The sequence below is a fragment of the Passer montanus genome, unplaced genomic scaffold (genome assembly GCF_014805655.1).
Source record: "Passer montanus isolate IOZ18808 unplaced genomic scaffold, ASM1480565v1 scaffold32, whole genome shotgun sequence".
In the NCBI taxonomy this organism is placed as follows: domain Eukaryota; kingdom Metazoa; phylum Chordata; class Aves; order Passeriformes; family Passeridae; genus Passer; species Passer montanus.
Window position 1 is genome coordinate 9,282,901 of NW_024367930.1, and position 13,674 is coordinate 9,296,574.

Here is a 13,674-nt window from a genome sequence, read left to right on the forward strand (position 1 = left end):
GTCATGTATTTCCATGAGGCACAATAAAATCTAGAAAATATTAAAGCCGGGAAATAAAAAACTAAAAGCTATATTCTGATCCTGCACTTCAGTGCAAATCTCTGACAATAAACACCCCTGATGTGACTTGCTACATTGGCCATGTGTTAGTTAGCTAGTTATAAACTGCTACATAGAAAATTCTTATAAATATATATAAAGAAAATATATATAAAATTAATCATAATTATATAAAACATTAATTCTATTTTAGAGTGATTTAAAACTAACAGAACACAATCACTTTATGACTGTGAATGGACAGCCCAGAAATGTGCCACTGACACGAGTGATCTAAATTAGTGTAGCAGCAAAATGTTGAAGGGCAAAGTTTGTACCTACCTCTTTTTGATACACTATCCCAGCTTCAAAAAGCTTAAGAAAGAGATATTGTGTCCATTTGTAGTACTCTGGTAAGCAAGTGGTTACCTCCTGTAGAAATGAAATAAAATAAAAATTTCTGAAAGTATTCTCAGTATTTTCCTATGCTGTTTTAACTTCAAGAATTAACCCAGGAGTGTATAATATATTCCACAGAGTAAACATTTATGCAGGGATTAATGTACAATTATAATATTAATGTATAATATCACAATAGTGATATTCACCTGTACACAAAACCAGAGAACATGGGCTTTGTGTGGGTTTAACGCAGAAGGAAAAGTTTCCCTGTTAACGTGGGATATAAAACTCTGCAAGATTAAAGCTGATAGACACAAGAACAGAAGATGAATGGAAGTGATCACAGCTGCCTGATCAAGGAAACAGCAAAACTAGAAAAAAAAGCAGACTTCTCTCAAAGAGCCCTCCTAGCCAGGCTGCCTTTTCCACTGTTGCTCAGCAATGGGAAGCAGGAGCAGAGGCTGTGGATGCTCCGAGGCAGCAGGGAGCTGGCTGATGTGAAGCAGGCAGAGCGAGGAGCTCACAGCTGAAACGGTGGGTGCAGGAGGAGAGCGGAACAGCGCTGAGGAACGCGGGCTGTTGGCACACAGACCGTGCCGGGCAGACAGGATGGAACACAGGGTAAGACTCTGAACTTCAAGATGAAAGACTCGGGAAGGGGAGCTCACATTCAAAGGTCAAATAAGCAACTGTTCCAAAAGGCAAGGGAGCTCAAGTCAGGAGGATGATCTAGGTTAAAGTATGGAAAAAATGAGTCATACAAGTCACAAAAGAGGAGGATGGTTATGAAGGAAATAAAGACAGATAAAAATAAAAGACAACATAAGCAGGAGGAATGGGAGTTAAGACAACAGCAAGGTACAATATAATGGATAGCTTTTTTAAAACTCAAAAACATTTGCCAAGTTTTTAGTGAACTCTGATAATTAAAAAACAAGCTGCTTACCAACTGCTTACGAAGCTCCATATTTTAAATGTTTGTTCTTAAAAAACTGACTTAAAATAATCATTAATATGCAAAGACAACTAATGGATTCCATCATTACAGACTCCCTGTTTTCTCAACACAAACACAGGTTTCACAGGTGCAATGGAAACCCACGTACCTGCTTGAAGTGGAAGATGGCTTCTACACCGAACTTCAAACTAATATGAACGTCTCTTGATTTTAAAGTTACAGACAAAAAGTAAGCCACTGATACAATTTATTCCATTTGGAGTAGTTATCAAGCATCAGAAATAGCTTTACATGTGAAATGTCTTTCACGTGGGCTTTCCCATCATCCTAGCTTCCCACTACACACAACTCCTGCAGTATCATCTGCTACTCAAATGACATCTGAAATGCTCTAGCAGGAAATTTTTATTCTTTTTCTACAATTTTATATTCTAGTTGCTTTGAACTTTATATGTCAGTGCTGAAACATAGCTTTTAACAATTAATATGACCTTTGAATAAATGTGCCTCAAAAGTGTGTATAAGAGGCTTTCAAGATCAAAAAGAGACATTTAATGGCAAGTTTTCAGCTCAGCATGTAAAAACCTAGTAATGAAAAACAGTTGCTTGATTAAAACCCTTTTCTCTGCACTGAAAAAAACCCCACTTGATAAAAATCTGATTTCCATGTCTTCAACTAAGCACATTTAATAGTTTTTTCCTCCCCCTGCTTCTTCACACACTGACAACAGTTCTTGTGCCAGTGTGATGCCACTACAGGCAACTGAGTTTCATCACTGGAGTATCAGACACACAAAAGAAGATGTGCAATCCCTTTCAGAAGTACAATATAAGATTATGTGAGCAATTGGCAAATAGGTAGGACAACAAAAGTGAGCTGCCAAATAAAAACAGAAAAGTGAGTGGAGATTGGTCCTTTTGGCACTGAAAGGCAGATGTGTTTCAACTGAAACAAAAAGATGACATTTTCTAATCTAAACAAGCATGTTACAAGCCACACAAGCTTGAGCTACAAGATACAAGCTAATTTCTGCAAATAGAATCCCATGTACACGCTCTCTCACAAGAAGTAAATAGACATTTCTTTGAAAGAAATGCAGCAGACTGTATCACTGAAAAAGAAATCTGCTGTGCGGTCACTGAGATGCAAAAAGACCACTCGAGCTCAGAATTTAACTTTATAACCATGAAGGTTTGGAGTAACATTTCAAGTTAATGAAGAAAGAGAAATTACATCACTAACAAGTAAAATGAGGTGCTGAAGACAAGCCAGCAAACTCCTGCCAATCTTGAAATGTGTTTTGGTGGTTTTTTCCTATCATTTAGCACAGTAAGATTTACTGTTATAAATAATTTTCTGTGTATTCCAGTTACTGACCCTGATTAAATTAATGATGTCTGGTAAAAAGTTTCCATTAGGCTGCCATCATGCTTAAATTAAGGTGAATGTTAACATCTCTATTTATATTCTGTAAGCATGACAAAGATCTGCTGAACATTAACAGAACTATCTTAACTCAGAAATACACAAAAGAGTTTAAAAAAGGCTTTGAAAAATAGCATGCTGGAGCCATTCCAGCCTGCCAAAAACTGTACATTTCTGCTTCTCATTTGTGATCTGAGCACTGGCATAACAGCATACATATAGAACCCCATACCATAAAGCAGTACAGTGAATATATATAACAGGATATTACCATATTTTCCACAAAAATAAAATACCTACTAAAAATCCCAACTCTTCTAAAAATATGTAAGATGCTGCTCAGCTGTCCACTGCATGTGCTCTTCAGTGCTCTGTGGGAGATTTAGTGATCACCCATCACCTCAGCAATTCAGCAGTATTATGAAATGAGAGGGAAAGCCTCTTCCTCTTCTACCCATCCATTTTGCCTTCTACTTTTGTCAGCTTTAAACAGATACTCTCACCAAAATGGATCTTTGTCTTTGGTTACTGTTACTGTTCCTTATTCCTACAGGAATGTCACTCATTCATTAACAGAATTCATTACAACAATTTAAATAAATCACCTACACAGGTTAAAAGAGCAGATACTGGCAAGGCATAGGAAAGACCCCTATCCTTACCAAAAACTACCTTGCTTAATTATTGCAGCACAGTAATTTGTTCCTAAAAAATACCATACCAGAGGGGTTGGTAACATGTTTATTTTTGCAAATAAATTCTCAGTTACAGACTAAATGGGTAGTATTACAATCTGGATTTGATATCACTGCAACGTGGGAAGCAATGGATCCATGTAAAGATCAAAAAGCCATTCACTATTAAAAAATCTGATTTAAAGAGTACCTTTCAACTACCAATAAAAATAAGGGTAACCAATAGTAAAGAATTCTGCATAAAAAAAACAACAAAAAAACAACAACTAAATCTGGGTGAAAGATTTTCTTGCTTAATATAAGAAAAAGTAATTTTCAAATGCTTTCTTTTGAAATTCATGATTTGTTCTAAACCTGCTCCCTTCTTACAATTTTCTATTATGAGTCTCTGACCCTGTAATTAATTTTTGATTGTATTTTTAAGAATAAGGTTACAACTTCAAGCTACTTCCATAGCTATATTTTAAAAAATAAAAGTAATATTTATAGGCTGCATGAAAAGATTTATTTTTTTCTAAGATCCACCAGACTTCATGAAACACATGTAACTAGACTGGAGATAAGCAATTTCCTAGTTTATTAATAATAAATTTATTTTTAGCACAGTCTTATGCTGTCCTGAAGACAGGCATGTTGCACCTCTTTAAAGGGAGATAAGAAGAAAAGTTGGGATGGATTTTTTTCAAAATCTATTTGGGAAGATAAAACAGTCTTTAATCAATTATCTGCCTATTTTGGTTTTCAAGGGCATGCACTACCTCATCTAGAAGTATAATTATTTGATTTTCAGAGGTTTAGAGCTACACCAACCTACATTTCTAAATTAATTTGAGTATTTGTATTTCAAAGGCCTTTAGTTTTATGCTTTATTAGCTACCAATAAAAATGTCATACAGTGCCTACATTTTGGAACACGAATATATTTCCTGAAAAAAAGCAGTCTTGTATCAACAGTTTCTTTTTTTAAAAAAAAAAAAAATTATAATTGGGTCACTGATTATCAATGGTATGTGGATAAAAAGAAAATTTCATAGGTAATAATCTATGTACTGTTGGCTTTATGCATGCTCAGGCAGTACACACAGACGACAACTTCAAAACTAAATAGAAAATTATCTGCACAAAGAAAATCTACCAAAGATTTAATTTTTTAAATAATGTACAGAGCAGACGGGGAACATTAGTCTCATGCACAAAATATGTCACTTGGAATGCAGAAAATGAAATTACTAAAAAACCTTCACAGAAAGAGCTACTTCCAGGGAGAAAGTTACAGATTGATAATAGTGGTGAACTGATGGCTTACTGGGAACACGCATTTGGTCTGATGACACTCTTGAACAAAATAAAGTAAAAACATTGTATGCTTTTCGTCTTTTGTTGCTGATGATATGAATCATTGAAAATGATACTGCTTAATTCCCCTGAAAATCATGTTCAAAAGAAGTCACAGGCAGTTTGCTATGCTGTCTGGGGTGGTATTTTCAAAAAATCTGATCATCAGGAATGCTCAGATTATAGTTATCTTAAAACCAAAACATGATGTTAGGGATTTTTTAAATTTTCCATGTGTTTTTAATGACTCTTAGAGACATTTCTTCCATGCTCAAACTTCAGCTTTTCAACCTTCCATCTGAATGGAACATAAATGTTCAGAATAGAAATATTATCCCACTTACTGATTTTTAAAAAAAATATCTCTCCCCAGAATCACACCATTTTCAAAGCGATTTACAAATATAATACTTCTAACTTGAGGCACTTAAAATACCTCCATGTTTCAGAGGTATTTTTAAAAAATCAGATAATAATTTGTTTTCAAAACTACTCTAAGGCAAAGTACTTACAGAGCTATTTTAGTAATTTAATTTCATTTTTCATTTGCTTAGATTTTCTGTTTAGGAGAGCAATTTTAAAGTGTCATTGTAACCTGACTGAAATAATCTAATCTAATTAATCTAGCTTTTAATAAATGTCTTATTTATGATATCTTACGTGATAAGTAAGTTCACTGACAGCTACAAGACAGAAATACCTGCACATTTTGATTTGTAATACAAAGAGAACAAGGAAAAAAAAACATGGAAAAATAAAAGGAAATTTCTAGTATTGCAAATGCACTGGGATTTGTTCATACTAATTTTATCAAACAATGAGATTTAACTAGTCTTTGTATTCTTGGATACAAATTTCTTGACAACCACATGTGACTTTATAAGCAGGCAGACTCTCTAGGACAGCTATATGCACTAGGTTCTCAAAATGGATTTTTTTTTCTTTTATCCACTTCTCTTTCCCCATACTATATGTAAAAGGTGAAGTTTATGTAAGTTTCCTTCCCATCACCTAAGCATGTACTCTAAGCTGGCCGCAGAGGACACAGCTAACATAAATTCACACGTTAAAAAAGCAATTCACCACACATCAAAATATGGATGGATCTAAGTTAGGAGAACGAGTTACCTCCAGCATTATTTGGTAAGTACTATGCAGTAGCATAATAAAGGAGCAGATTTAAGCTACATCAATGAAATAAAATTTAAAACAGGTCCCTGCTTTGTGTAATGGTCTTGGTTAATGAGACCAACCCATATAAAATGTTTTTCTTGGATTGTTCATAGGAGTCATTAATACTAGTGGGTTTTTTGCAGTGTCACAGTATTTTGTGAGCCACTGATTTAGAGCCATACAAGTACAGAATACTATGAAAAAATACTCCTTACCTCAAATAGCTCACTTTTAAGATAAGCACTTGCACAGCACAGTGCTTTTCTGTGCAAAGATGCTTGAGTTAGCCCAGGAGCAGTACAGCTGAGGCAGTAAGGTGTTCTGCCCAGCCTAATGAGCCCTGCAGAGAAGCAGGCTTTATCAGCCTGTAAAACACCCTGCTACAGCTTAGCCCTTCCATTGCCACAGGTGCTTCTTTCTTGGCCAGCTCAAATATCTGTGTGTTTGGAGGTCACATAATATTTTGAGCTTCATGAATTTTTTTGCAATTAATAAACATATCTGTTTCTATGGCTACCATTCAGGTTACTCTTACTCCAATTAGTATGTCAGGCTTTCCAAGCAAAACAAAACTTAACTCATAAGCTAAGGAGTGAAAACTCCAACATGTGTTGTGTTTCAAGAAAGGTTTTTCAGCTGTTTTGAAATCTCACTTTTCAAAAGCACCAACTATGTGTCCCTAGAGCACTCTAAAGCATTTCAACTACACAGCAGTTCAAATGGAGCTAGTAATAGGGTATCAAAGCCTTTTCCACAAGTATTCAGAGACTCCTGAAAGTTCATTAACCAAAACACAGTTTACTAGCAAACTGAAGGTAACTCCTGAAGAACAGGCACAGAGATGACAAATTACTTTTCCCTGGGTACTTATACTTCTTGCCATGGTTTTCAATACTGCCAGTTTTCCATCTGTTTTTCAGGATGGAAGGGCTAAACAGAAGTTTATACAAGAGACATTAATTTTCACAATTTTCTTGAAATGCAACCTGCATCATTGAATTCGTGTGTGTGTGTGCATGTGTGTGCTCCACAACACAGCCTACACACAGGATTCCACTGCTTTCAGTACTGCTGCACCACACACACAGACAACCTCTGAGATACCAACAGCTGTAGACAGTAGATGTCAAGAATGTGTGCAGTGAAGCTTCCACAACAAATCTTTTCTTTTCTGAGCAATTTTTTTGGCTACCAAGAAAACTTAAATCTTATTCAAAAGGTTTATACTGAAAAATCCTTCCATATATGAGACATGACAAAATGGTTTTTTGGATGCAAGACATACAACTAAAAAACTTCACCTTCATGATTAAAGAAAACAAATGGCATGTCTCAGACTGTCAGAAAACTAATGCTTTTCCTTTTCAGATCCACAATACTGCTATAAAAATCCAAGATTAGCATCTCCATCACTCTATTCAAAATCACATTAAGGTGATAAGCAGCAGCTGTTGCTGAGAATATAAAGGCAGTGACCAATTGATTCACTGGTAAATGCAATAACCTCACAATCGCTTCAAACACTAATTTATTTTTTATCTGGAGAACGACATTAGCTTATGTCTGATTGTGTTTGGTAAGTTTTTTAAGGTGAACACCAGATACTCAAGCATTAGTGTTTTAAATAAAATTTCTGGTTTCCAAAGTGATCCTGATATGAACATCTATGAAAATACAGGCTTATACTTTGAAATTTGGAATAACATAACCGAGCCACTGTTTCAATTTACTATCTTTAAACCCTTGACATATGCATTGGAAACAGCACTCCTCAAAAAACACATACCTTAGCACAAAGGCACTGCTGTTTCATAAATATCTGTTTATTACCTTATTTCCAACACAGAAAATTGATACTTCAAAGAGAGAAAAAGCAAATACAAAGTTGAAATTACTTTAAAGATTCTCCTACACATTGATACTATCAGATGATATCAGCATGTCAAAAATTAGTGAAATCTGATAAAAGCTCAATTTTACAGTTTAACAACTTAAACTGGTCACAGTCAAAGACAGCTGTATCATCATAATAAAATGGTGACATTCCAGGGGTCTCAATGCTCCATCATACAACAAAATAAAGCAGTATCCATTTTAAAAAGAAAATCTTACCCTTTCCCATGTAAAAGACAGACCTAGTGCATCAAACTGTTTCCTCATGTGTTGAATGTTACTGCAAAACAATAATAATAAAGGCAAAATTATTAGCTTAAGATACTTCTAACATATGATCATATAAAAAATCTGGTGCTTAAAGAGTTCTGAGAAATCAAAAGCACTAGTTAACCCCTAGACACTATGATCTCACTAGCAGTAAAACTCAGAATTGTCAGAATACTCAAATAATAATTTTTAAAAGCCCCCAATATATTCTGGCTCAATTCCCATGGCTATTTATATGAGGCAATACTTTTTTTTCTCTATATTTGAATGCAACTTAAAAGTAAATATGGCACTGTAGTTTGAAGGAAGCATTACTCAAGCACCACTTCTTACTATTTTTAATTACCTTTACTACAGTAAAAAGGCCCTCTTTAATCTCAGTGCAGTAGGGAACACTTCCACTTTCAGCTTAATCCTGCTCTGTTCTGGCAATGCTCTCCAGGCTGTATTTTGCTGTGGCTCTGGTGATTGTGTGGCTGTAGAGTAACCTGAATCAGCCTACCCATCCAGTTGAAGATATGCCCTCCAAAAATTCTCCAACAAAACCCCACCAGATTTCTTTCTTCCCTCTGGTCAACAGGCTGATCAAATCAAAATTGTGGCCCACAAAACCAAATGAGCCAGTGCAAAGGAGGTGATGAGAGCTTGTATCCTGGGAGGTGACAAAGAACTACAAAACTCCTGCTAGCAGCATCACCATAGATAAACATTAATCACCTCTGACATTGTCAGGTTAGATGCTGCCCTAAATGGATTGTATTACAAATGTAAAGTAAGATACATCAGGATATACAGTGAAGCTTTAGTTTGAAAATGTACTAAATACAATTTGCCGAAATACCCACAATTACACAATATTAATTAGGAGCTAGTGGGAATTCATTCATATACTGTAAAATTGATTACATTTCTTAGGGACTTTGACCTTTCTACTGAAAGACATTCTGTCAGACAAAGTAGTATCTATCCTCCTAGAGTGGATAAGTTGACAGTTAGGAAAACAAGCATTTAATTATGATCCAGAAAAAACTTGCAGTGCTGAATAATTGAGTACTGCAAGTATTTAATATTGTGATATTTTTGTTGGAAAATTATCAAGAATCTTATGATGGGACCAGATGCATGAACAAAACCCAAAGAAACAGCTTTATCAAAGAAGGAAATTGATCAAGGTCTATAAAGGTACCACAGATAGATTACTGCATCCAGAGTACAACAAGCAACTTCACTTAGGAAGATTGGTTTCCAAGAAATTTTCAGCAACTGTTTACTTATATAACATTTTACTAATTTTAAAGAATATTAGGAGAACATAACATAATAGACCATTCTGTGGTCTAAACCTAAAAATGTTCACAGAAATCAGCAGCAATAATGGCTGCTTAGTACTTTCCAAGATCCAGTCTCAGAAAACCCCAACTATATTCTTCCTCTCTCACATGGTACAAAAAACTGCTAATAAATCTAACCACGTAACTCGTAATTTTCCACTGTGTACTCTATACTAAGGTTTACCTCACCATAATGAAATTTTGATTTATTTATACCTGCTGGTTTGGGTGTTTGGGAAAAGCTTCTCTTTTGATATTGTAGCATTTTACAATTTACAAGTCATTGAGATTAAAACCTTGAAAATCATCCCAACATATTTATCTTTCAAAGCACAGTCATCTGCACAGTCCCATAAAATGTTGTCAACCCTGGTCTCAGATAACCCCATTCTTTCTTTCTTTCTGTACCATCTTCCTGCTATGCTAGTTTTGCTCTGTGTCGTTGATTCATGGGGGCCACAGTACAGGTATTCACAGTGAAAATGCCATATTTCAATTCATGTCACCTTTGTGTCCAGCTTGCAGGGTGAAGGCCATGTTCAACTGCAGCATTTTCTGCTGGTAAACCAAATGCATCCCATCCCATTGGATTTATCACCTGCCAGCAAAAAGAAAACCACAATGTTACACAACTTTCTGGAAGGCCATTGGCAAGACACTGAGAGGCCTCTGAATAATGAATGGTGCTTGGCATTCCAGCATTTGCTTTGTCTGAGCTGAACTTCTTCCAAACCTGCCAACTATGGCCAGATTTGCTTTAAAAGATGACTATGAAGTACACTTGTTACCTACAGTGAGATGCTAGAGGGAGTTCAAAGTATTATGCAATAAATTCTCATGACTATTTCAGTATCAGGTTGACAATGACAAAACCCAACTCTTTGTGAGTTTGTGTCATGGTAAAAGTCAGCTGATGCTGCCACTGGACAGAACCAAATATTAAGTCTAAAATAGAAGATGTTAAGTAAAAACAGTTGAAACATGTTTTATAACTGTAACTGATGTGTAGACTACTATTTTTTACTTTGTGTTGAAAAACAAAATAAAAGAAAAATACCCTATGATAACTTTAAATTCACCAAATAAAATTAAGAAGATGAGGAAAAAACAGTTTTCGTCAAATTTTACTGAAATATCTCTTGCAAATATAGACTACAGACTGACAAATTATTATTTCATGACCACAAATAAACAAAGGTGGGGAAAAAAGTTTACTACAAAATTTAGTAAATAATTTTTGTTGAAATAGAGATGTATTCTTCCTGTTAACATGCACATTATTTAGAAAAATAATCTAGCAATATGGTAAGTATTCAAAAAACCTGTTTAATAACCAACAAAAGAAAGGCCACTACTTAAGATGCTGTCATTAAACACATATATATTGGATACAGGGTAAAGCCAATTCTATTTCTTAACCTACAAATGTGCTATAAATTCAATTATCATTATTAAAATTACACACGTTTAACAACAGCAAAACATGACTAACATTTTACAAGTTGTAAGAAATCAAAATTTTTACCCCTTAAAATATCTCTTTATATAAAGAACATGTAAGCAAACAAGCCATAAAAGAGCAATCCCAGCCATACTAATCTCATAATACATCTCCATGTGCAAAATCTCCTCATTTTATGAGCATAAGAACTACTTTTGTCACTGCTTTGAATTATTTTTATTCTTCTTTGCCACCGCTTTCCAATCTTCTGACTTAATGCAATATTTTGTAAAAAATATTTTAGAGATGTGTTTATAAAGATGCCCTAGGCACCAACACAGTGTAAAAGCAACAGGATTTAATAGATGTGACTCTTCAGCACTCTCATTTTCAGTACTGATCTAAAACTAAACCTGCTCTCTATCATTATGGGTGGAGCAACAAAACCAAAGGTATTAACCTATCTGTGATCCAAGCCAGCCCAATAAGGGCCCATGCACAGCACATTTGTGGTGTCTAAATCTAACAGAAATTGGAATGCTATTCCATGTTACAAACTTTCCTTAACTATCAGACAAGCTATTGTTCCTCACACCACAGTATCAGAAATCGTAAGTCTTAACTGCTTATCTCCTCACATATAGAGGGGGAGTTTACATGGAAAATGTCAGCTGGAGCCTAAAGCACTTCTCAACACCCCACTGAAGCACACCTCTGCCCAGCCCTTTCCCTCCCTGACCATCCACCCACCAGTCAAAACTATTGGTATGAAAAAAAAAAAAAAAAGATGGAAAAAAAAAGAGTTATGCTTTACATAAGCTATAAATATCAACAGAATTTTTCATGGACATCTTAAAATATTAATTTATGCAGCTCAGTTCTTTTTGACCACTAGTATTGCTGACAACCTATCTCTGGACAGATGTGATGGAAAAAAGCAGATTTTTTTTCCACGTATAATACATGTTTTCTCTATTTAAATGCCCTGGACTAATGTCCTGCCTTTACATTCTTACAAATGCCTTGTCTTACTACAAGTTGATGCACATTAAGTGAGATTAGAAAGAATCACTCTTGGTTAATTTTTTGTAAAATTTGGCTTTTGATGATCTCCTGGATACAGACAAATGCAAGGCACAAGCTCATTTCTCATGCTCCTGAGAAAAAGGGTGTGGGAAAAACAACTTCACTACCAGCTACAGACTCCCCAAAAGGGCTGATGGGTGCTCTAGACAGTTCATGTGCAGACATTTTAACATTGTACCATCAGCACTGGAAGGAGCAACCTGTGCTCACAGATCTTCAAAATTCTAGCATTTATCAAAAATACCATATTCGCTCTTCACATTCAAAAGTTCAATTTAACGACCAATAACATTCCCCAAGCTAAAGGTCTGAAGAAGCATGCTAATTCAACTTTCAATCAGAAAACTGAATTTAAAGAGACATTAAAAATATCCTCAAATTAGCCTCCAGGATAGATCTATTTATGTAGTTGCTATAGAGATGAATGTAATATGCACAGTGGTTTAGAAAATGATTTCAAGTTTATTGTCTCTTTTACTTCTCTACCATGAATGGCTTTGAAATTTTTGTGAAATGCATTTGTCTAAACAACAGGTCAGCTCCTTCTGGCTGTAGTCTGCACCAAAAATGCCACAGTCTCCACACAACATTTGACATTACATCTTAACTCTAGTTATTCAACATAAAAATCTGAAGAGAAATGGAAGAGGAGAAGAAAATATGCAACTAACATGTCAAAAGTTGGCACAAAGGAAAAAGAAACAGTTTGAATGTTCAAAACAAATTAAAAATACGAAGAAAAAAATGGAAAGTAGTTTTGAAGATGAAAGGGTTATTCCTGTAGTTCTTTGATGGGTTGGTCACTGGCTCTAACTAGCAGGAAACATGGCTGCTCTCTCTAGCAGCACAGATGAACAGAAGAAAAGTCATCTTGAATGCTGACTTGATTGCTTTCAACAGCAACCTCTAAACCTTATGCAACTGAGGATCCATTCTGCTCACTGCAGTGGCCATTCTTCCACACATCACTTCTCTAAGCCTCAAGGAGAAAGAAAAACAAATAATGACTGTATATTCTTAAACAGGAGACTGCATAACTCCTGTTAAGGGTGCCTACACCAGGTAAAAAAAGGCAGGCTGTAGTTTCAGCCATTTTACAATGGCAGAAGGCGGTGCTATCACCAAAGGCAGCTGTGCATTTATCCTCACAATGAAGTGGACAGGTGAACTCCTCATGCTGAAAACTCCCATGTTAGTCTTGAATACACATAGCATAACTTCAGATCCTCAAAAGCTCACATGACCATGCAGATCAACTACAAAACCCTGGCATTTTCTACCACTTAATACGGTGTGCATAAAATGTTACAAGGAAGTGATTAAATAGTGCATAGGGAACAAAGAGCTCAGTAACTACCACACCGAATGGTCTTTTTAGGAACCAATTATTAAAAATTAAAACAGTTGCATCTTGAAACATTTTAGATCCTAAAGACTCTGGCTTGAAGCATTTCTAAGAATCATTCCACAGGATGGTCAAACACCTGTTGCTGGTAATGGCTAGAGCTCTTTGTTTTAGTTGGGACCAAGGGGAGGAAGACACAGAAACTCCCTTGATTCAACGCTGAGATCTCAGCTCTTCCTCTCAGAGCATTCTCATCTGTTCACTGCTGTAACAATCAGCT

General features: G+C 35.5%; 1 protein-coding gene across 1 annotated transcript in view; it reads right to left on the reverse strand.

Moving 5' to 3' along the window:
* LARS2 (leucyl-tRNA synthetase 2, mitochondrial) overlaps positions 1-13,674 on the reverse strand; it is an 84,776-nt gene that overhangs the window by 60,237 nt on the left and 10,865 nt on the right. The window contains exons 4-6 of the mRNA XM_039715139.1: positions 10,029-10,120; positions 8,141-8,201; positions 382-471 (exon numbers count right to left, since the gene is read on the reverse strand). Of these exons, the coding sequence (XP_039571073.1) occupies positions 382-471; positions 8,141-8,201; positions 10,029-10,120 (243 nt within the window). The remainder of the gene's footprint in view (positions 1-381; positions 472-8,140; positions 8,202-10,028; positions 10,121-13,674) is intronic.